The sequence below is a fragment of the Ascaphus truei genome, unplaced genomic scaffold, assembly GCF_040206685.1.
Source record: "Ascaphus truei isolate aAscTru1 unplaced genomic scaffold, aAscTru1.hap1 HAP1_SCAFFOLD_2694, whole genome shotgun sequence".
NCBI lineage: Eukaryota > Metazoa > Chordata > Amphibia > Anura > Ascaphidae > Ascaphus > Ascaphus truei.
In genome coordinates this window covers 1-24,736 of record NW_027455637.1, presented here as the reverse complement: position 1 = coordinate 24,736, position 24,736 = coordinate 1, and the positions used below count along the sequence as shown (strand labels likewise).

The following is a 24,736-nucleotide window of genomic DNA, read 5'->3' as shown; positions in this document are numbered from 1 at the left end:
TATTCAGAGAGATTTCCTATCCCTGGCTCCTGTAATCACACAGTTTCCTCTTCCATGTTTTGTTTTTAAATTACATATATCTATTTGTTTGTATATTGAACAATATTAAATGTTATTTATTGAGTTATTAAAAGTTATGTTCTAAATATTTTCCTATGACATTAATACGTCCACAAATATTGTTTTGTTTGTGGATCCAGCAATAAACCATTGTGCCTGACTTTAGTAGGCGTGTTCCAACTCTAAAAGTGATGGTTTTCTCTGTCTCTAAATCCAAGTTCTGTTCATCACTATGACTCCCTAGTCAGCACCCTGATATAAAGAATCATTAAAAGGGTACCTGTAGACGGACGTTCACAGAGGTACACAATTGGGAGACGTTTATAAGGTGAAATTATAATAAGGCTTTATTGTGCCTTTTCCTTTTTTTATCAGGAAAACATCCAAACAAGGGGGGGAACAAAGCTTCCATTCACTTGGGAGTATTTCTAGTGAAAACACTATTCAATTAATTCACATCTCCCTTAGTCAAGTATTTCTCCAAGTCCCCAAACACATAGCATGAATTAAGCAGATATAGAAAGTCTTGTAAATAAAAGTCTTATCTGTTCCTTGTGGTTTGGAGGGAAAAACTTCTCACTTCCTGGTTCAGCTTCAGGTGTAGTAGTTTTCCCTGTGTCTTGAAATCAGCTCTGCTGTGTGGCTGGCAGAGCTCAAGACTGGTCAGCTCCAGAGATCGGGGTTTCTTTTGGTCAGTCTCTCCTGGGACTCAAGAACCTCTGCTCTGTCTCTCCAAAGGTCAGCTCTCAGTCAGAGCTAGGGAGGAGTAACTTCCTGTCTCAAAGGCAGGCTTTTTGTAAACAATCTAATCAGGCAGGTGGTGTTTAGTAATTAACTACCACACTGCTAGATAAAGGCACATTACTGAACAGGGATAAGTCCCCTGTTACAGTACCATATTAATAAAAGGGTATCCAGGAAGAGCAAAGTCTCCCCTCTGTTACTGTGCAACACTAATATCAGCACCTGCAGCTTTGTAACAAAGAAACAGCCCTGATTCAATGCTACTGTATGGGATTCTTTCTGTTTCATTAAAATTCTCTTACAGTTTTTCTGCAGACTCTGTGGCCCATATCTACAAAATGGTGCTAAGGTTTAGCATTCATGTGAATGGAAGTAAAGGCGTGCTAAAGATTAGCCTCCTTTGGTGCATCTGGTTGATGCAGATTTCTAGGCAAAAGGATTTACAGCAGCAAAAGAGAGTCCGAAAAATGATGCACTTCGTTGCAGAATTGAATAGCTGATTACAGTATACACGTCATTTAAATCCTTCGGGGGACTCCCCAAATCCCAAGGAGGTGAGTGCAAAACACCCAGATATAAGAAGAAAAAAATTCAGCTGTTCGGGGCAATTTCACTCCCCCAATTTCCTGTCACGCAAAGTTCTAATCACACCCATCCCCAGGCAGGTTTGAGATACTCACAGGACTTTGCAGTGAGCGGCACTGATGATCCAGTTAGGGTTGATGAGAGATCCACCACAGAAATGGAATCCAGTTTGGTTCTGTTAATCAAACATCAAAATGATTGGAAGCTGGTATATTTCTTACCTGCATTCTCACCTATTGCAGGGGTGGGCAACTCCAGTCCTCAATGGCCACCAACAGGTAAGGTTTTAAGGATATCCCTGCATCAGCATGGGTGGCTCAATAAGTGGCTCAGTCAATGACTGCACCACCTGTGCTGAAGCAGGGATATCCTGAAAAACAACCTGTTGGTGGCCGTTGACGACTGGAGTTGGCCCTGCCATATTGGATCGGGATCCATAAGAGGAGCGGCTGGAGTAATTTACTAATACTACAGTTAAAGAAAACATTCCCTGATAATACCCCCCTCACCCCCCTCACCCTCCCCGGTTTAAGAGCGGTGAGTCTGTTCCCGATAAGTGTCCAGTCGTCAATCATGGGTTAGCAATTTGGTGTGCCGGGTCAGGACTTGACCCTCCGCTGACCGCATTTGTAGCTCGTGGCTTTATTTGTATTTTGTACATGTCCGTGCGGATGGGAGTTGGGATCCCGGCTAACCTAACATTTCTCAATATGCGCCATCAGCGGGAAAAAATAAAGAAATGTAAATCACTTTGGTCGCGTCGCGTCAAATACCTGATTCATGCAATTTGAATCCACACAGAATGATGTGTATTTTATTTTTTTACTCTGCTTATGTATAGCACTTTTCCCCATCCCCAGGGAGATATAGTGCGACTGTGTACATCATGCATTATCTGCGGCTCACAGGAGGCCTGTGCCTTTGCTGATGGGAGCCTGGGGTGTGCCCGATCCGTCAGGTGACAGCGCCTCCACCTGTACAGGATCCTACGATGTGGGATAACCCCCTTACAGGACCCTATTCAATAAAACACACGCTGATAATAACAGTTTTACTGCATGCAGAAGAATAATAACAATATACAGTCCCACCAACTAGGCCACCCATGGCCGTAGCCTCCAGTACCTTTCGACGCCGTGTCAACAGCTGGCGAGATTGTCCCCCAAAGTACTGAGGGGCCCTTGGGCACCCAACCACCCTGGTGTCCACAAGTAGCAACTCACCCAAGTGTGTGAGACAGCGCTGCCCACAAATAACGTACTCCAGCACCCGATAGAGTCGATGGGTACAGGGTGGGTATAGTGGTTCCAGGGTGGGTGGTTAGGCCTCTTGGGTGGGTAGTGGGGGAGGGTGGGTTAACTTCTTAATTACTATAGCGGTTATTAACTGATAAGGGGTGAGTAAGAGGCTAAGGGCCATTAGATTGTATTTTTTTATGTATTTATGCTGCTTTGGAGGACATGGCCCTGCAGAATGCTTACGAGGATGCCGTTCATGTTGGCAGGGATAAGCAGAACAGTTTTAATTTACTTTATTTTTTCTGGCTGGCTAATGTTGTGTTTAATAATGGGCAAAAAATATATTATCCAGATCTGGATAATAGTTATTTTGCACATTACTGTACTGTATGTGTTTGGTGTAGGGGGGGGGGGGGGTGTATTTATTGAAATGTAGGCCATGTTTTTGTTTTTTCAAATACAGGAATGGTACTGCAGGCCAGCGGGGACCACCCGAGGACCCCCGGACACCTGCGGGGACCACCCAAAGGCTCACAGACACCCGTGGGAACCACAAGAGGGCCCCCAGACACCCATGGGGATGACCTGGGGACACCCAGACACCCACAGAAACCACCCGAGGACCCTGTTGGAGCTCACGGACACCCACAAGGACCATCTGGAGGCCCATAGAGCCTAGCACGGGACCAGCCAAGGGCCCCCAGACACCTATGGGAACCCCCCGGGTGCCCTGTGGGGCCTGCGGACACCCATGAGGACCCCCGCCGGTATTAATCCTATGTGTAAAAAAATAACTAACAGTCTATTAATGGACACAGGGGGTGGGTTGTGTATAGGTGGTTATTACATATTTTAATTTTAATTTTATTACTAGTGTAAATGAGCAGGGGGTCTATGGAGCAGAACTGCATTGATTTTATGTCCGGGGACACTTGCTTCCCGAGATACAGGCCCCGTTATGGGGTGCCGGTATCTCCTATGCATGTAAATGTCCTGTGTCACGTGACTGGGACATTTCAATGCATAGGAGATAACGGAACCCCATAACGGGGCCTGTATCTCGAGAAGCAGGGGGTCCCCGGACCTGATATCAATGCGGTTCTGCTCCATAGACCCCCTGTTCATCTACACTAGTAATAAAATGTAAATGAAAATATTATTATTTCGGGTGAGATTTGCGCAGAGAGAGAGGCGTCTCTCTCTCTCTCTCTCTCTCTCTCTCTGCAGCAGAATCAACTTGCCGGTGAGCCCTTTTCAGAGGGCAGATAATCTCGGCTCTGGCTACTCGCCATTTGTTGGTATCACTGGTATTCGGAACTTTCTGCATACCGTGATAGCAACGCTGTCAAAAAAGGCATTTTTTTCTATCGGACTTTAGTGCATGAGGCCCTTGATCTTACTGCGAGACCACTGCTGAGCCTCATAATGGGTGCCCCAATTGAATCATAGGTTACCTGGTTTGGAGGGTACCTAGCACTCTGGCTTCTGCAAAGCCCTTCTTCAACTCCCTCTAGGGGGAAGGTCCATATTCCTGAGGCTCAGGCTCTACCATTAGGGGTACTAGTGTCTCTGTAATGTCTCTTTTGGGTATAAAGCAAGGACTTCTGGGGTCTAGAGCTTGGCTCATTGGAGCCACCGGATAGGCATTTGTTATCTGGGCCCATTACCTATAGATTCTTCATGAGGTGCCCCTTGATTTCTCGGTGCCCTTTGAGAGGGTCCCTCCATAGGATCCTCTGCGGTTTTGTTGACTGTCTCTTCAACTTCTTCCGATCCTTCCGGCTCACCGTCCAGTGGTGTGGCCTCTATTTCTGGCTCATCATCTTCCACTTGTGGATAGGCAGGAGATGATTCCAGTGCCTTACCCGTCCATCCACGTCTTTTATGCGGTAAACCTGGAGGCCCGGCATTTGCGACTCGACCTTGGACAATCCGTCTCACCAACTTTTGGCTAATTTATGTTTCACGGGAATCCCGAGGTTACGGAGAATTGTGTCTCCAGGACTAATTTCCCGGTTACGGACCTTATGGTCATATCGCCTTTTGTTGTTAGCATACAGCTGAGAGGAAGACGTTTCTGATAGTTGATAGGCCTGCTGCAGGCTTTCTTGGAGCCGTTGTATGTATCGGAAGTGCATCGTGTTGGGTCCCCTGTTGGCTGATACCATCAGACGCACGTCTACCAGCAGCCGGGCTTCTCGCCCAAACATAAGGAAGTTGGGAGAGAATCCAGTGGACTTGTGGCGGGTACAGTTGTAAGCATGTACCAATGCTTCCACATGCTTGTTCCACTCATTTTTCTGAGTGCCTTTCAGGGTACCGAGCATATCGAGGAGGGTTCTGTTTAACCTCTCCGACAAAGCATCTCCCTCTGGATGATAAGGGGTCATTCGGGACTTGATGATGCTAAGCAACTTTAGTAATATCTCTGATGAGTTTACTCCCTTGGTCTGAATGTAGGCATTTGGGTAGGCCATAATGCGCAAAGTACCGCTCCACAGGAACTTCGCCACCGTGATGGCCTTCTGGTCTTTGGTGGGGAAGGCTGGGCATTGTCGATGCTTCAGGCGCGTGGTTCAATACACAGGAAATCCATGCACACCAGGTCCATGGGACCCGAGCTCTTCATGTGAGCCTTTGGTGCCGTCTGGTGGGGAGGGTCTTGAGTTGGAAGCAGCTTGAGCATCAGCGACAGTGTCGTTCTACTGATTCTCACATCCGTGGCTAGAAGAACTGGTCTCGTATCAACACAAAGGTTTTCTCTTCATGAAGATGGCCATGTTTATCATGCAGTGATCTCGGGACCATACAGACGAGACCACGACTATTCTAAAGCTTGCCTTAAACTAGTCCAGTTACATTCTGGGTATGTGCTGGTGTAACCTGGCTAGTTTAAGGCATTTCTGCATTGACTAATGACCCATTGGATTAACACCGCAAGGGTCCCTGGCAGTCCCATTCAGTTTGAATGGGACTGCCAAGGACTCCCGCTGTTAATCTGATGGGCCATTAATCAATTCAGAAATGCTGGGTCTAGTTTAAGGCAAGTTTAAGGCATGTATCCAGCATGTATCTGGTTGTACCTGGGTCTTTTTGGCGATTGCCACTGGTTTGTGTTAGAATAGTCGCAGTCTCTGCTGTATGTTGCAGCTTCCTGGGCAGGACCAGTTGCCTTCTATCTGGGTGGTTATGGTACTGTACCAACCGATAGAGTAGACTGTTATGAATTTCAAATGTGTCCACTTCTCGCATTAGTATGGCGACCATGTCGCTATGGGCACGTTTCAGCAATGCAGGCTTGTTTTGCTGAACGGCCTGGTGGATAATGCCAGCCAGTAGATCCCGTATTTGATTTTGCACTAGATCCTTCCATGCGATGATCTTTTCTGGGGTGATATTCATCCTCTCTGGATCACAGTAGGTGGCAGGAATTGCCATGGATTGGCATGTCAAGGAATCCGCGACCCTCAGTTCTGAGAAGGCCACTTTATCTTCCATGATAGTCACTGTTGAGCACATTGCTTGCATCCCTGGTCCAGGGATCTCCTCCCAGAGGTCATCGGCCAGGGTGGTATCCAATCCCGGTCTTCTGGATAGGGCATTGGCTCCAATGTTCAGGTGCCCCGGTTTGTACTTCAGTGTTAACCGGTTGTTTGACGGGGCTGCCAGCCATCTGTGGCCGGTGGCATCAAGTTTGGCGGACGTCAGTATGTACATCAACGGATTGTTATCCCTTCGGCCTTCGAAGGTGACACAGTACAGGTAATCAGGGAGTTTGTCCACGATTACCCACTTGAGAGCAAGGAATTCCAACTTATGGACAGGATAATTCTGCTCGTTGTGGGTCAAACTGTGGCTGATGTTGGCCACTGTTCGGAGGCAAGCCGGGTACTTCTGGTGCAAGACTGCACCTAGGCTGTTGAGGCTCACATCTACTGTACATAGAGAATCAAAAAAACAATACAGATTCCTGTGCTCTACCAATCGTGTACTCTATTTGTAAAAAAAGAGATCTATATATAATGTCTTCTGGGGGCTGGGTAATAACCCCCCAAGGTTCTGCCAGGGAACCTCTTAAAATATAATACACATACTGTAAAAGACAAAAAAACCCAGATCTCTTTGTAAAAATCATGTATTAAAATAATTCTAAGCTACAATATAATTGCTAGCTAGCATAAAAAATATAACAATAATAACAATTTAACAGTGCAGTACGGAATTCACAAATAAAACCAGAAGGTATTTGAATGTTACAATCAATGTCCTTTGTGGAGCCTGATTCATTAATCCCTTTTGTGCTCTATTGGATATTGTTATACACGTTTGTTAGTCCACATAGTATGTGAGAAATCACCCTAATAAAGAAACTTGATGTTCCCAATTTATGGGGTATTAATCTCCCAAAGATGTCTTGAATACTTTTTTCCGTGGTTTACTCCCGTATAATAGTTATGATAACTGGCCGTTTCTTAATTTTACCTTTAGGAGAGAGGGTCCTCCAATTCCAATACCCAGTGGAATCCACTTGGTGTGTGTTTTGCAATCACTCACAAGTTTTAAGGCTTTAATCCTCCAATTTTGTGGGCAGCTGAACACTTAATGCCTGGAACCTCTCCGCGTCTGGCGTCACAGCCACAAGGGTCAGCGAGTCCATGCTGACAAAACTGCTTTGCTTAGCCAATGTGCCTCGGTTTGCAGAGCTTCAGGCCTCTAGTGTTCCCAGCGGCTGTACACTCGATATCCTCGGTTCTTCTCAGCATCTAACGTCAAGGCTACACAACAAGATCCAAAACAATAGAGCTGTTTGTCTTTGCTCCTCCGTTACTTCAATGATAGCGCCACCATGTGGACCCAACTAGTTTCGCCTTACTCCAGGCTTCATCAGGGGATGGAGAATGTAGGGTTGCTCGGGGTCGGCGTACGCCAGAATGGGCGCCTCCGTTAGGCTCCTTTTCAGGCCGTTGAATGCTTTTTCACAGGTGGCAGTCCACTTGTCGCCAAATGGTGTTCGAGCACGGGGACGGGGGGCTTTTTGCCCGGTATCCTCAGGGTATATTTTGAGAAGGTTGTTAATAACCTTTGCTTGGCAGGAGTACCCGTCCACAAACTGGCGATAGTAGAACGTAGTTCCACGGCATTCTCTGGTCTGGGCCAGTTCACCATGGCTTCTATTTTGGCAGGATCGGTGGCTATTCCATCCGCGGATACTATGTGCCCCACATAGGTCACAGACGTACGACAGAAACAGCATTTGTCTAAGGACAGCTTCAGGCCCTCCTGGCTCAGCCAATACAGCACCTCCAGCAGACGTTCCTCATGCTCCTCCAGAGTCTTACTGAAGATGATGATATTGTCCAGGTAGACCAAGCATTCCTGTGGATTTATATCACTGATGGTTTTCTTCATTGGAACGTTGGAACGTTGCTGGAGCTCCACAAATGCCTTGGGGCATACGGGTGAACTGATAGAATCCCAGCGGACACACAAACCTGATCTTCTGCACTCATCGGTACCTGGTAGATCTCATGTCCGGTACGCTGAACCATTGGCTCCCCGACAGCGCGTTAAGAAGTTCTTCAATTCGCGGAAGGGTATATTGGTAAGGCACGGTGCGATTATTCAAGGTCCAATAATCCACACACAGGCGGACCGACCCATTCTTCTTCCTCACCACCACTATTGGTGACGCGTATGGGCTGCGGGACTCTGTCACAATCCATCTACTGTAGAACGTCTCTCACATCCTCCACATCTCGGGGAGCGATGCAATGGGACAGTTCCTGGAAGGGTGTGGTATAACTTAATCTGATGGTGTGTTGGGCGTTTAGGGTGCAGCCCACATACATCTCACTAGTGGAGTAGACTTCCCGTCATGCTTCCAACTTGGCCGTCAGCCACTCCCTCCACTCAGCGGACAGTTTCGAGTTCCTGCAGTCAAAGTCCAACCTGGCCGGCGAATCTTGTGCCACGGCGGGGGTCGCTTGTGTGGCCATCGTCTCAGCAGGAGTAACGGGTTATATTCGCCCCAGTCTTTGACCTTGATCAAAGGGCATGGAGTAAGGGGATATGTTCTGGACGAACACTTTGATCATCCCTGGCAGCTTGGACGTACATTCTCGCACTTCGAGCATCAGCTTGTAGCCTCTGTGGGCGACTTCCTCAGAGAGAAGAGGTGATCGCTCTCATCTCGGCACGGGTAACAGCACACTGCGGCCATGTGCTTCACTCCCCCTGGTGGAATCTCGGTCACCCCCGCTCTGAGGTTATAGGTGATCCCGTGCCCAACTTGGACTGACACCTTGCAACACTCTTCCCAAAGTATAGGGTGGATTTGTAGGGCAGACAGGGTAGTTCGCCGGCATCTTGCAAGTAGGCTCTGATCACCGCCCGCACTACATCGGTGTTTGTCCCCAATATGATCGGGGAATTTGGTATTACTGAGGCTCCGGTCATATTAGAGCCTCCACTTCCATGGTGTGGGACTTGCCGGTGCACCACGCCAACAATGGGGTAATCCTCATTGCTGAGTCCCCACAGCTTCATCTTGTCTGCCGACTGCAAAGGCAGATGTTAGATGTTGATTATAGAACCGCTGGTACACAATGGTCACCTGGGACCCAGTGTCCAGCAAAGCCGATGCATATATGCCGACCATGAGGACATGGATGATGGCAGCCGATCCTACATGATGGTAAGCATCCGATGGAGGTGTTTCATTGGGGTTTGGTGCTGGTGCGCTCTCTGTGGGTGGGAGGTTGTTTCTGCTGCCTGAACTTTGCAGATCATGAACTTGGGATGGGTCATCCTAGTTGGGTTTGTTTTTTCCTTTTTTGGACAGTTCCCTGGGAAATTACCATTATGGCCACAGCTGAAGCAGATGGTGCCACTTGGGTCCATGAGGGCCCTATAGGTAGGGGATACTCTCCCAGATGTCCTGGACTTGGCTGGACGCGACTTGGGAGGAGGATCCTCCTCAGTGCTATATGTCTCTTTGACCTTCGCAGCTGACGCAACCTTGGATTCACTCTTGAGGGGATCTTTGGTCTTTTTAGGGGCATGAAAGTGTAGCTGGACTTCGTGCTTTCTGATGTGCCACATTAAGTCCATGTAGCTAGGGGGTACTGCAGTGACAGGAGTGCCTCACATCATTAGGGCTTTTGGGTGTCAGGGTAGTGATCCTTTCTGCAGTTCTTTGAACCGGTACCGGTCCACCACTGCAGCCTAAATAATCCTCTTAGAGAGCAGCGTCCACGGGGATAGTTGGAGCCTGTGGACAAATGCGGAAAAATCCTCTCCCTCCTTGTGGTGGAGAGCCCTGAACTGAGCCAGGAGCTCGTACTCGTCATCTTCACCGGTGTAGGATTGGGTGAAGAGTTCTACCAACTTGTGAGTGGCGACTTCTCCCTCTGTGTCTCGGTGCATCTGTACCAGTTGAGTGGCCAGTGGTCAGAGGCATTCAACCAGCTGCTGTCTCTTGATGGCCTCGGAGCAGGACCACTCTTAAAGCATGAGTAGAGTATGTTCTTTCCATGTCTCAATTCTTTCTTCCCCCAAGGGTGTGTGCATTATCCTGGAGAAGGCCTTGAGCTTTCAGTAATTTTGCGACGACATGGTTAGGGCCTCAACGAGTTGCGGTAGGGTCACGCCAAGTGGGGAGCCGTCACTTGATAAGCGACTATCATTTTCTGGCCTTGGGCTAGGGGCCTGCGTAGAACTTCTCTCCTGCCAGATAGGGGTTGGTGTCTCTGGTACAACACTTGGGTTGAAGGTTACCATGGGTATGGGTAAGTCTGCCCGGACTGGTGTACTTGCGGTCATTCCCAGGCTGTAGGGAGTGGTGGATGCTTTAGCATAATAGGGGACCGCTGAGGAGGGCCCAGAGTGGACGCTGTCGAGGACGTGGATAGCCCTGGATATATGAGGGGGTAACTCTCAAGCAATACCTCTGATGGACATAGGGCCTGAGGAGCATCCTCCATACATATTTCTTGCTCGGTTGCCAGTAGGATGGCACTCCAGCGATAGGCATTGTCATATTTGCGGCCTAGGAGCCTGGTGTTGGCTAGACCCGGAGATTTTCTCATGTGGTTACGCACATGAACCATAGTTGTGAGGGGGGATGCCTCCCACGGAAACCACTTGGCGTGGGTGTATGTGACATTCGAGAGCCCAGTCATGGACCTCTTGCTGCGAGAGTACACACCTGGTGGGGTTCTGATATGCTTACTAATTTGACTGCTGAGTAGGGTACCCCAGGTCTGAGATCTCAGCAGCACCTCTAATTGTAGCACACTTTCCCACACCCCCTGGGACATATGACGGCTACAGTGTATATGGTGTGTTACTTGCGGCTCACAGGAGGCCTGTACCCTCCAACACAGTGTCCACACCTGGCGAGATAGTCCCCCAAAGTACTGAGGGGCCCTTGGACATCCAACCACCCTGGTGTCCACAAGTAGCAACTCACCCACGTGTGTGAGACAGCGCTGCCCACAATTAACGTGTGTATAATTGGTGCACCTGTTGGTACCTGCCGAGTACTCCAGCACCCGGTAGTGCCGACTGTAGATAAGGGCCGTCCGGTCCCATGCCGTCGTTGTCCACGACAAGTCCGCCTCTGCGTTGGGTGGTGTCCAGCAAGAGTGTCCCACCTTTATTGTCTCTCTCTCAGTATGGTGGTCTAGTACCAGACAACCGTATCGCCAGTTCGCCGCCACATTCTGGCTTTATCCCTCGACCTGGTACAATAGGGGCCCGGACCCTAACTGATGGGTCGGTCCCTGTCGCAATCACAAGTTGAGGGGAGTCGGGGCCTATCTGGGGCCCAAGGGGGTCTTTGGCCTAGTGCAGGAGTAACACACCCTACCCCTTGCTCGTCCCAGCTCCGACTGGCATGCTCCAAGCACATGCAATGTATTTATTCTCTATAGCAGGAGAATCCGGCCATGCCATTGGCTTTTGCAGCCTGTGTAATCCGTCGCCACAGTGCATCATGAGGGCTGTAGTCCCCTGTGGATCTATTCTCCTAATGGCCACCTCGCGTGCCTACACTGCGCATGCATGTTCGCAACCAAGATGGCGGTGGCCTGCAAGGAGAGCCGCCAGTAGCCTTCGGCGATTAGGTCGCCTGCCGTAGTTTCCCCACACTTTCCCCCAACCTCCCTGACAGGTACAGCTACAGCCAGAGGTAGGGGGCATACGAGGGACCAGGGGGTGGGACCAAGGCTATACTTATATAACTGCTGTTCCCACATTGTACCATGTCACTTTATATAATAAATATAATAATAGCACAAATAATAATATTTGGCAAATACCTGTATACCTTTCCTTTGTAAAACGATATCTCGCCCTTCTTTAAAGATATCTAGCGTATCGGTTTCCGTGGGTGTTACATGCCACGTTTAGAAGAATATCTAGGGTTCCTACCTGTAGGGATACCTGCCACGGCCAGGACCCAGACACTGCGTTCTGACCATTCACAATCCTGGCGTGCCCAGCAATAAACGGTTTAATGGCTGGGACACCGCAGTCTGAGAAAGGAGAAACAAATCGCATTATTGCAAATATATTGTCGTCTTCTCAACTGCATTTTCTTTTGTGTGACGTTTTTATGCAGCACCCAAACACCTTGATGCATGGCACTGACAAAGTGAGAATATGACGTAAGGGGGAGGTCTGACATAACAGCACTGGGATCTAAGCAACCATTTTGAGTCAGCATCCATCTTAGGTGCCTGATATTGTCTATTGTCTGTATGAAAGTTGGAATGAACGTTAGTTTAAAATACATTTTTTTCTTCTGAAGTTCCAATTGATATTGAGCGGTTCAACTATGCCAAAGGACCTTGAGAATGAGGGCTAAGTGCCAATGTTATGAAAATACGAGACAGATAGGCACTGTCCGAGGGGGGGGCCATGAGTTCTGTATGTAGAGTAAAAGTCACCGGCTTGTATAAGGAATATTAGCTGAGTCATTTCATTTAGGCATTCTATAATATTATTAACTCGTATGTGTTCGTGTGCATAGTTTGTTTCACTTTTACGCTTACGTAGTGACGACACGCAACCTTGTAGAGGGGGCGTGGGTTTAGTATTTTGTGTATAAATAAGGCCTGTATGCTACCATGTTTTTGGGGAGGGTTTTATTTTGAAACTCTCCTCTGCGTGTGCACAGCACAAAGCAATAAACTTATTTGTCATTCTGCAAAATATAACCTCAGACTTGTGTTTTTATTCACAACTTTTACAGATGGCGCTCCGAATAGAAACCCAAAAATACCGGAAGCTGAGCACCTGGAAAAACCACTCCTCGGTCACTCAAATCTGAGCGCTCGTAAGAATCAAGGTAAAAGGCACCTTTTGAGGAAAGCCTGAGTTTAAAAAGTTGTTTTGAGTGGTGTGTAGAGAGATGTGTTTTGAAGGGTGTCTCAATCTGTGTTGACGGGTTAACCTAGCAGTGTCAAATAAGTGTATTTGTCTGTTCCTGTATCCATTTTAAAGTGTTATAGATGTTAAGTTTTATTGGGATTAAGGTGAGAGTCCCGTTAAAAGTTTTGGTGTTTTGGTGATGAAGGTGAGTGTTTGTATGCTTAAGGGATTGTTTTTCAGACTGTCCTGGGTTGTGATAAATATTTTTGTTGTCTGAGCAGGAAGGGTCCCTGATTGTACATTTGCTCTGTTTTGTCATTTACATACCAAATGAGTTTATTTATGGATATCTGTTTAGAAGGTCTTATCTGTATCCATGTTATAAAAGTATAAGGTTTATCAGGACTGGGTTGGACCCGCTGAAGTAATTCAAGTGTTTTCTTAGGTATAGTTATGGTGAAAAAATCAGAACAATAACATGCCAAAAGAGTTGAACGTGATCAGCTTGCGCTGATTATTGTATCAGGTGTATTGTACAGGTCAATTAAATGTGATTACTGTAACAGGAGAATAATGGGAAACCAAAGTTCTAAAAATTTGCCGTTAGAGGTTGTGTGTCTGCAGACAAAAATAATAAAGAATGGATACAGAGAACAAGAAGAGACAATATAAATATGTTTTGTAGGCCAATGAAAACACATGCAAGGCCAATGAAAATAAACATGCCACCCCAATGAAATTTTTTTTTGTTTGCAATAAATTACTATGGAAGGAAGCGTGAAACTAAGGGCAGCCGCACCGGTTTTCTTATCCGTAAGAATGCGAACGCAAGGGCTCATAGTGGAACCTTCTAACTTTCAGTAATCCCTGTGTGTCTGTGGTAGTATAAATCTTTGGATTTTATGAGGTTTTTGTGGCTAGAGTCAAGCATGGCAGGCCCGGCTGACCTGATGCTGTAGAAATCAGTTATGAACATATAAGCTTTTCCTTCCATTTCCCCACATGCAATAAGTGGTTATAAATCATTTCCTGATATAAACTCAAGTTTCGGTGCCGGCAAGTAAAATTGTTGCGCCCTTAATGGAGAGTTGCCAGATGGATTTGATACCCTAATGAATTTTTCCTGAATGATTACCTATGTGAAAGATAAACCATGCTAAGTATCACGTATGCACAAATCACCATCCAAAAACTTGCAAGTACGTACAAAAACATGAATATTATTTGCTCACAATGAAATCAAATGTCTGCAAGAAAGAGAAGCAGCACAGAGCGTGCCCCCACTTTTTTCTCCAGCGCGAGGAATGTGCTAAGATACGAAAGTTTAACTCAAAAAGCTCCGGAGCATCAGAGTAGTTTTAAAGTCAGGTTATGTATGAGAATAAAGCAAGAGAAGGGAATTTTTATTAATTTAGTTGCAGGGTGAAATTGTTGGGTAATAGGGGAGAAATGTTTTTCTTTTATTTGTTTGTTATTTTTGTGATGTTGGTTGGCTGTGTGTGAGAGAAGTTTTTTGTATTGTATGTGTTCTGTATTGTGTTTAACGAGTAAAAACACATTTCAATTTTATTTCTATGGGATAAGGATATGTTTGGGAATATTTTGTGTTTAAAAATGTGGGTAAAAGCTCATAAGCATTGTTTGAAGTATATATTGTATTGTATATTTTTATATATATAACGCCATTAATATGCACAGCGCTTCACAGGAGTAGTGCACGTCGTAATAATGTAGGTAGCAAAGGGTAAGGGTAAGAGGTCATGGAATAAGTGATCCAGACATAAAAGTAAAGTTGAGCAAAGAGAAGTCACTGCTCTGAGGAGCTTACAATCTAATTGGTAGGTAGGGAAAGTGTACAGAAACAGTAGGATTTGATTAGAAGCCAGGACAGGAATTTCAGGAGGGGAAACGCAGAATCAGAGTTTAAAGAGTAGAGTGATTCTCGCAGCAGCGTTTGGGATAGGTAGTAGGGAAGACAGGTGAAAGTCAGGAAGGCGGGATAGCAGGGGATTACAGTTATCAAGATGGGAGAGAATGAGGGTCTGAATCAGAATTTTAACAGTTGAGCAACAGAGGAACAGGTGTATCTTTGTGATATTGTGGAGGAAAAAGCGACAGTTATAGAAATATTTTGAATGAAAGAGGAGAATATGAGAGAGGAGTTGGGAGTGACCCCTAAGCAGCGTGCTTGGGCTACTGGATGGAAGATTCAAGAGTAATGTGGAAGGAGATAATAGGGTCAGGTTTGGGAGGAAGTATGAGGAACTCTGTTTTTGCCATGTTAAGTGTAAGGCAAAAGAGGGCTTTCCAGGATGAGATAACAGAGAGACATTCAGAAACTTAGGTTTGTATGGCAGGTGTAAGGTCAGAGGTTGAAAAGTAAATGAGGGTGTTGTCAGCATAGTGGTGATATTTAAACCTAAGAGATGTTATTAGGTCACCTAGAGAGAGTGTGTACAGAGAAAAGAGAAGAGTGTGGTCCACAGAGTCAAATGCTGCAGGGAATAATAGGAGCAGAGTGTAATAACCTCTGTCATGGGCAGCATATAGGTCATCAGTTATTGTAGTGAGAATTATCTCCGTGGAGGGAGCAGTGCAGAAGTCAGATTGTAGATGGTTAAGGAGAGAATGGGTGTTGAGAAAATGGAGCAAGCAAGAGAATACAAGACAAGTTCAGTAGTTAGAAAGACAGGTCAGGTCAAGCTTGCTATTTTTGAGTCATGGTATAACTATTACATGTTTAAGGAGAATGGAAATGTAGCAGAGTAGAGGGAGAAAGGAGATCAACAGTGATGGTGACACTCTTTTGAGACAGTGGAAAAAGAGTCAAGGAAAGCAGGAAAAGAGTAGGAAGCAAAGTAGGATAGGAGGAAAAAGAGGGAATGTTCTGGTGTATGGATTCAACCTCTTGCTTAAAATAGTCAGCAAAAGTCCTGAGGTGAGATGAAGGAAGAGTTAGTGAGGGTTAGACTTGTGAGTGTTGATTAATGGAGAGAAATAGGTTTGTGTAGCTTGAGAAAGGAAAGAATTGCAACAAGATAGCATAAATTTGTAGTGAATGAAGTCAGTGAAACTATGAAAGTTCAAACAGAAGGCATTAAAAAGAAATGAGTGGAGGGAGATAGCATGAGCGTGTGGAGTTATTTGTGTGGTAAGAAGTTATATAAACCTCAGCTATATAAAAGCTCGTTGGTTAATTTTTGAGAGGCCATAAGAAATGTAGTTCTTAGGGCTCTGGATAAAGCTCCATGTATTTAAACTTTAAGCAGAAGTTCCAATCCAATAATTATTATTTTTCAGGAAGAAGCTGTGGTGTGCCGTTATCTTATCTTTTCAGGGTCAATTGGCGAAACGCCCAGAAACAAAATGGCTCTTTGCCCGGAAACAAGTCTTATAGAAAATATTTTTTCTTTAGTCAGATGAATATGCAGAGTGTCTTTAAAATTATAAAGCTGACCGTGTGCTCAGCACTGTGCAAAGAGATTATATAAAGTAAGACATTAGTGTGAAGTCTTATACAAAATCATTTGTCTATTAACTGAATATGTGATGTATGTTATAACTTTTAACCATTTATTTTTTCCAAAGGTGTCCGTAAGCAGTGGTTATTGTCAAAATTGCTGTGTAATCTAGAATGGGTTTGCCAGGAAGGGATGAATTTGGGAGTCACCTCTCATTTGTGGGTGTGTCGTATGTATAGGGTTAAATACAGGGGATACATAGTTGCAAAAGCAGTTACATAAGTGAATAAGGTATGCATTATATACAAGGCATTTCAATTTTTTAGCAGAATAGTTACAGTGGAGTGTTTGGGGTAAACGCCAGATAGAGATTGGCTAGGGAAATTTGTATGAGTGAAATAATTGCTTAATTGGGAGTGAATATTTTTCCATGACAGTGGATAGTATCGGGAGAAGAGAGATTGGCCTGTAGTTTGAGACAGTGTTTTTTGTCCCCACTTTTGAAGATTGGGACAAACTCTGGCAGTTTCCCAGGTCTTAGGGATATGGCCTGCAGACAGGATAGAATTAATTATGGAAGCAAGTGGTATGGCAAGGGATGAGGCCCCAAAGTTTCAGGAACTTAGATTGTAGCAAAGTCAGGTTCACATTTGCTACTTAGTTTTAATTTGAGGAACGAATTAGGAACATTAATAGGGAATACCTCTGTCTATATGTGGATGCTAAGACAGGAGTAAACACATTGATATAAGAATTTAGTCCTAGGTATAAATTATCTCCCTATGAGACACATATGGGATGACTTGTGACTATCAGCAGTCCAAAGGAACGAATTAAGGACCATGTTATTGGTAATAAAACAATAAGTTGTATGCAACTAATACATTTTTTGAGTCTCTCTAGGCAACGTTGAAAGTGCACCTACTCGAGATGGGGTTAATAGTCACATATTTCCTGCGCAAGCATGCTCTTCATCCCAGGTGAAAAGGCCTAAAGTAACCACCAATACAGCAATTAAAGTGGCAGAGTAATTTTCCTGGACCCAAAGTACAGTAAAGCTCGTTCCAGCTCCACCAAACGTTCCAGCGCCACCAAAGACCAAAGTCACCTAAAGCACAGCCGCAGCAAGTTAACATCTTGCCGAGTCAAAACTCTAACCGTTAACCAACGAGGAAAATAAGACACCAGGCTAAGGCCAGGTTTTATCAGAACATTTCATTTTTTCAGAGACTCAATATTTTTATTCTTTAGAGTGTGTTAAGTTAGAAATTTAAGGTGTATGTACCATTGAGCCTTGATGGGAGGATTTGTTTCATGGAAGCGTGGCTTGTGAAAGCTCTTGTATTTGTTTTGGCAGTACTCGTCACTCTCTATGTATGTGTCATGTGCAGCAAAACTTTGATCCAGAAGTGTGTTGCACCTCCACCGACAGGAGGTGGTCACCCAGGAGCTAGTGTCAGCCACAAGGAAAGGATCATAAGTCAGCCATGTTGACCATCACAGACATTGTCTTTTCTGATATTCTGAGTGAATGATGTATACAATGCGTGCAGGGGTGAGGATCATGCATTTCGCTTCCACAGATACCAAACCCCTCAATTCTCAGTAATAGAATGTTGTGATGATTCTGAAAATATATGATGATAGATATAGATGCCATTTTCTTTAACTGCATATCCAAAGAAAGGTTGCTTGCATAAAATAAGGTTTTTAGTATTATGTGTATAATTTCTGTATTTTTCCAATTTTTTTAAGGGAACCACTTAAAAAGGGTGTATCAGACACTAGGAACACGAATCAATTTATGGGTCAAGTGTCTCCACCAACCAATGAAACCTGTGTAAGAATGTATGTTTAGTTAGATAATAATTTACAGGAAGGATGTGGCCTTAATTTTGCAGGATGTGGCCTTACAAAACAGAATTGCTTTAGACTATGTTTTAGCTTCAAAAGTAGGGGTATGTGTTTGATTAAAGACAATGTTGTGTTTTTATTTCAGATCAGTGTAGCAATGTGCAGCATGAACTTGATTAAATACAAGAGATTCAAAAGAGGTTTACAAAGGGAAGTGACAGATTATCACCCTTGGGGTTAGGTGAATGGCTTAAATCACTTGGAGCAAATTTTTTGAATGTTTTGATGTGTTTGGGGGTGTTACTTGTTGTCATATATGTGTGTGTCACGTGTTGCAAAGGTATGATCCACAGGTGTGCGGCCCCCTCCCCCAATCTGATGCCACTCTTTACAGATGCCAAAAACAGCAGTCCCTTGAAGAAAGAAGATGCCGATCACAGTTATTCAATTCATCAAAAGACATATTGGCCACAGCGCCTTACGAGACTATGACAGTGAAGGGCACGCGCCCTTGTCCTCTGAGTTGTCCCTGGACTATCATCATAAACTTAATTCTCAAAAGCTATGTTTTAAGAATAAAAAAGGAGGGAGTGACAAAGTGAGAATATGACGTAAGGGGGAGGTCTGACATAACAGCACTGGGATCTAAGCAACCATTTTGAGTCAGCATCCATCTTAGGTGCCTGATATTGTCTATTGTCTGTATGAAAGTTGGAATGAACGTTAGTTTAAAATACATTTTTTTCTTCTGAAGTTCCAATTGATATTGAGCGGTTCTACTAATCCAAAGGACCTTGAGAATGAGGGCTAAGTGCCAATGTTATGAAAATACGAGACAGATAGGCACTGTCCGAGGGGGGGGCCATGAGTTCTGTATGTAGAGTAAAAGTCACCGGCTTGTATAAGGAATATTAGCTGAGTCATTTCATTTAGGCATCCCATAATATTATTAACTCGTATGTGTTCGTGTGCATAGTTTGTTTCACTTTTACGCTTACGTAGTGATGACACGCAACCTTGTAGAGGGGGCGTGGGTTTAGTATTTTGTGTATAAATAAGGCCTGTATGCTACCATGTTTTTGGGGAGGGTTTTATTTTGAAACTCTCCTCTGCGTTGTGCACAGCACAAAGCAATAAACTTATTTGTCATTCTGCAAAATATAACCTCAGACTTGTGTTTTTATTCACAACTTCCACAGCATCCGCTATATAGACAAGTATCCCCCATTGCAAACAGGTGTTATGGGTCCAAGTTGTGGTGGTTCCTTGGATTGGGAGAAGTGTGAATTTGTTGCACACGGGAAGGAGAGATGTGTGAAGAATTGAAAGCTCTGTATGTTAGAATTGCATTGAGCAACTATTATACCAGTCCCGTGGCACAGGGGTGCATGACCACTTTGGGCTTTGGGCAAATTTCTGGGGTTCACCAAAGGACCCCCGAAGTGTTAATCTTATGATTTAAATTATAGAAACTAACATGCACTACAGCAGCAGCAACGTCTCTCTCCCCGTGTCTCTCTTTCCTGTGTTTCTCTCCCTCTGTGTCTCTCTCCCTCCGTTTATACTTTCCTTCCCGTATCTCTCTCTCTCCGTATCCCTCTACCTCTGTGTCTCACTCCCTCTGTGTCTCGCTCCCTCCGTGTCTCCCTCCCTCCGTGTCTCCCTCCCTCTGTGTCTCCCTCCCTCTGTGTGTCTCTCTCTCAGTGTCTACCTCCTTCAGGGTCTCCCTCCGTGTCTCCGTCCATGTCTCCTCTCCTCTGTGTCTCCATCCCTCTGGGTCTCCCTCCATGTCTCCCTATCTCCGTGTATCCCTTCCTCTGTGTCTCCCTGCATTTCCCTCTATCTCCCTTCGTGTCTCCCTCGCTCCGTGTTTCTCTCGCTATGTGTATCCCTCCATATCTCCCTCCATGCCCTTGTCTCCCTCCATGCCTCTTTCCCTGTGTGTTTCTTTCCCTCAATGTCTCCCTCCCTCCGTATCTCCCTCCCTCCGTGTCTCCCTCCCTCCATGTCTCCCTCCACGACCCTGACACAGCGTTCTGACCATTCACAATCTTACCGAACCCAGAAGTAACCGGTTTAATGGCTGGGACACCGCAGCCTGAGAAAGGAGAAAACAAATCGCATTATTACAAAATATATCGTTGTCTACTCAACTGCATTTTCTTTTGTGTGATGTTGTTTTTATGCAGCACCCGGATACCTTGATGCATGGCACCCACTATATAGACAAGTATCCCCCGCTGCAAACAGGTGTTATGGGTCCAAGTTCTGGTGGTTCTTTGGATCAGGGAGGTGTGACTATGTTGCACATTGGAAGGAGAGACGTGTGAAAAATGGGAAGCATGGTACGTTAGCATTGTATCTATGAGCAACTGTTATACAAGTCCTGTGGCCTAGGGGTGTGTAACCGCTTTGGGCTGTGGGCAAATTTCTGGGGGTCGCCAAAAGACTGCCGTAGTGCACTTCAGCAGCAGCAACATCTCTCTCCCCCCGTGTCTGTCTTTCCTGTGTCTCTCTCCATCCCTCTGTGTCTCTCTCCCTCCGTGTCTCTCTCCCTTCCCGTATCTCTCTCCCGTCGTGTCTCTCTCCCTCTGTGTCTCCCTACCTCCATGTGTCCCTGCCTCCGTGTGTCCCTGCCTCCGTGTGTCCCTGCCTCCGTGTGTCCCTGCCTCCGTGTGTCCCTGCCTCCGTGTGTCCCTGCCTCTGTGTGTCCCTCCCTCTGTGTGTCCATCCCTCTGTGTCCCTCCCTCTGTGTGTCTCTCTCTCCGTGTCAACGTCCCTCTGTTTCTCCCTTACTCTGTTTCTCCCTCTGTCTCCCTTCCTCTGTGTCACCCTTCCTCTGTCTCCCTATCCCCCTATCTCTGTGTCTCCCTTCCTCTGTGTATCCTGTCCTTTGTGTATCCCTTCCTCTGTGTCTCCCTCCGTTTCTCCCTATCTCTGTGTCCCCCTCCCTTCGTGTTCCCCTCCCACCGTGTCTCCCTCCCACGTATCTCCCACGCTCTGTGTCTCTCTCGCTGTGTATATCTCTCCATATTTCCCTCCCTGCCCTTGTCTCCCTCTGTGCCTCTTAGGCTGCGCCAAGGGTTGCAGCAGCCGTACGGAGGCGCGCTGAGGCTGAGGGAAAGCGGGTGCTTTCTCTGGCCTTGGTTAGCGCGCCGTCCATGGGCGTGTCGGGGGGCGGGCCAGTGACAATGAGGGCGAACCACTCACGTGACCGGCCCTGCGCTCCCATGAGCGCGAAATCTAAAATTTGGATAAGACCTACGCTTCCGCACGCTTCCGAAAGCTTAGGCGAGCCTCTACTAAAGCCGCTCTCATTGCGGCTGCAGGGGCTCACTGGTAAGCACCAGCGCCTAAGCGCTGACCATGCCCGAGGCCTTACCCTCCGTGTTTCTTACCCTCCGTGTTTCTTACTCTCTGTGTTTCTTACCCTCTGTGTTTCTTACCCTCCGTGTCTCCCTCCCTCCGTGTCTCCCTCCCTCTGTGTCTCCCTCCGTGTCTCCCTCCCTCCGTGTCTCCCTCCCTCCGTGTCTCCCTCCCTCCAAGTCTCCCTCCATGTCTCCCTCCAAGTCTCCCTCCATGTCTCCCTCCGTTTCTCTCTCCCTCTGTGTCTCCCTCCGTGGCTCCCTCCGTGTCTCCCTCCCTCCGTGTCTCCCCAGCAGTATCTCTGGATCCAGACAGCCTGGATGATGCCGTAAATGCCCATATATGGGCATATCCATATTCTGACCTATCCATATTTGGGCATCTACGCCATCCCCAGGCTGACTGGAGCCAGAGAGACTGCTGGGAAGACCCGAAGGGAAACAGGGAGGGAGACACAGAGACATGGAAGGAGAGAGACACGGAGAGAGACACGGATGGTGGGAGACAAGTTTCAGTCAAAAGATTAAAGCTGTGAGTTCCCATGTCCCATTCTGAAGTAAAGACCCCCCAGAGTTAATCCTCTATAATTTTGTCAGGGGCCGTGTGCGGGGGAGGGGGTGGGGGTTGCACAGTGGATATTTAGATTTAGGGGTTGCGGCAAAAAAAAGTAGCGCACCGCTGCATTAGACGTTATCAACACACCTAGTGTAAACTTATGAAATACTAATGGTTTCTTTGCACTTACCATAGGCAGCCCTTGTGATGGCAACGCAAGTCAGGAGCCAAAAGAGAGTCATGTTCCTTCCTCACCTCTGTGTCTGACTTATACCATAGTCTCTGGGAGGCTTCTTATACTGTCAGGTGACAAATCAGTGCTCAGCTCTATATTTAGAGCCCCTATGAGGGAGACACATACCTCATTTTCCCATAAGGTTTTTCCTCAATAACAATGAGAGAGCTCATAAAAGCTGCAACATTGTCTTGGCTGAAACCCTACATGGAAAGATAACACATAATAGCCCAAAGCTGATTCAATCGAGAAACTCGCTTAGGTTGTTCTTACTTCCTTGGTGATAAAGTATAAGGAAGAATATTTTAGTGGCCACTAAAGCAGCAATCCGTGCAATTTTACATATATACTAGGGGAAAATTGAACAGAAAGAGCAAATGTCTCAGCCTGCAGAGGGAGGAGGGTGAGGCACAGTGGAGTCTCCAAATTAAATGCACTCAGCTCACCTATATAGTGACAGTCTGCTAAGTAGTGGTAGAAAGGTCCATAATGGAACAGTGTACGCCAATATTGATTATTATAGGCTAAAGCAGTAAAATTCAGGGCATTATTGAAAACCCTGCTCTCTGATTGGTTAAAATTCCGGGCATTATCCAATCAGTAATGCCCTGAATTTTAGCAGCTTTCAAAGTGCAGTTTTCAATCTGTTTATTTCCAGCCAATCAGCCTTTCAGAACAGCTGAGACAGGGCAGGGGATTGGTTTGAATTAAGTAACAGCTCTGAGACATGGCAGGGGATTGATCAAAAAGTATCAGCCATGGTTTTACTCCTCCCCCTCCCGAGATGACTGAGATTTTCTGAGCATATTCAGTTGAATTTGGGGGGGGGGGGGGGAAGTCTGCAAAGAAGTAAGTGGCTGTCTGCAGTTTGTTTGTGGCTGCAGTTTGTTTGTGCTGTTGTGTTGTATATCTGTGTAGTGGTGCTGTGTGCGTATGTAGAGCTCCAGGGTGTGTGTGTCAGTGTCAGCAGCAGTTTGTGTGTTGTGTGTAAAGGTTCTTTGTATAGAGGTGCTGTGTTGTGTGTAGAGGTGCTGTGTATCGAGGTGCTGTGTATAGAGGTGCTGGATTTGTCCTGGTCTGGAGAGAGGACCATATTGAAATCGCCGGCTAAGACCATAGAGGCTAGGGAAGCCTGGTCTAGTGAGTCTAATAGCTTTTGGAGAAATGGGACTTGATTCTCATTAGGGGCGTTTACGTTGATTAGCGTGATAGGGGCTCCCGAGAGTGTGCCCTGCAAAATCAGGAATCTCCCATCTGGATCCTGTATTATCTTTGTTGGGGCAAAGGGGACGTTGTTTCTGACCAGGATGGCAACACCCCTTTTCTTGTTTGGGGAAGAGGCGTAGAAAGCCTGTGGGAATGTATTTTTAAACGTTTTCGGGAGTTCAGCGGAGTTAAAGTGGGTTACCTGAATAAAAGCAACGTCCCTCTTAGTTTTTTTAAGTTCCTGGAGTGCTATTTTTCGTTTTTTGACTGAGTTTAGCCCTTTCACATTAAGGGAGATAATTTTAATGGAGGGGAAGGTGGGAGGGGAAGGCGGGAGGGGAGGGGGGGGCGGGAGGGGAGGGAGGGGGGGGCAGGAGGGGAGGGGGGGGCAGGAGGGGAGGGAGGGGGGGGTTGGGAGGGAGGGGATGGCGGGAGGGGAGGGGAAGGCGGGGGGAAGGCAGGAGGGGAGGGGGGGTTGGGGAGGGAGGGGGGGCAGGAGGGGAGGGAGGGGCTGGAGGGAGGGGGGCAGGGGTGGAGGGAGGGGGGGGCTGGAGGGGAGGGAGGGGGGAGGGGGGGTGCGGGAGGGGAGGGGGAAAACCTATGAATAACAAACCCGCGAACAATCAGTCTTTGTGCTGAGCAGCCTCGTATCCAGTAGACAGTGTCAGTATGGGGAGGGGGGACGAGGGGAGGGAGGAGGGTGGGGGGAGGGGAGGAAGGGGGAGGGTGGGGGATAGGGGAGGAAGTGGGGGGAAGGGGGAGGGAAGGAAGTAGGGGGAAGGGGGAGGTGGGCTGGGGGAGGGGGGTGGGGGGAGGGAGCGGTGGAGGTGGGGAGGGGGTAGGGGGGGAGGGAACGGGGGAAACCTGGGTTGACAGGGGTCTGCAGCGGGAATCAGGGAGAAAGTGTATCTCTATAGATGTATTGGATAAAGATAGGAGAGAGCGAACGGAGAAAGGAGAGAGCGAACAACATGTATATGACCTGATCAGAGTTCTTTCTTGGGGGGAGCTTAATTGGTCAGTCCAGGGTAAGTTGAGCGAGCTTCAGAGCAACAGGG

The 24,736-nt window shown here is 46.7% G+C and overlaps 1 protein-coding gene across 1 annotated transcript; it reads right to left on the bottom strand.

Annotated features, from left to right (window-relative positions):
- LOC142481474 (chymotrypsinogen B-like) lies at positions 1-22,505 on the bottom strand. Its single transcript, XM_075582879.1, has 5 exons — positions 22,428-22,505; positions 20,373-20,414; positions 12,060-12,163; positions 1,485-1,564; positions 1-816 (listed from the first exon to the last, which is right to left on the bottom strand). The coding sequence occupies exons 1-5, from the start codon at positions 22,477-22,479 to the stop codon at positions 807-809; spliced, it is 288 nt and encodes a 95-aa protein (XP_075438994.1). The 5' UTR covers positions 22,480-22,505; the 3' UTR covers positions 1-806.
- Between the last annotated feature and the right edge of the window lie 2,231 nt (positions 22,506-24,736).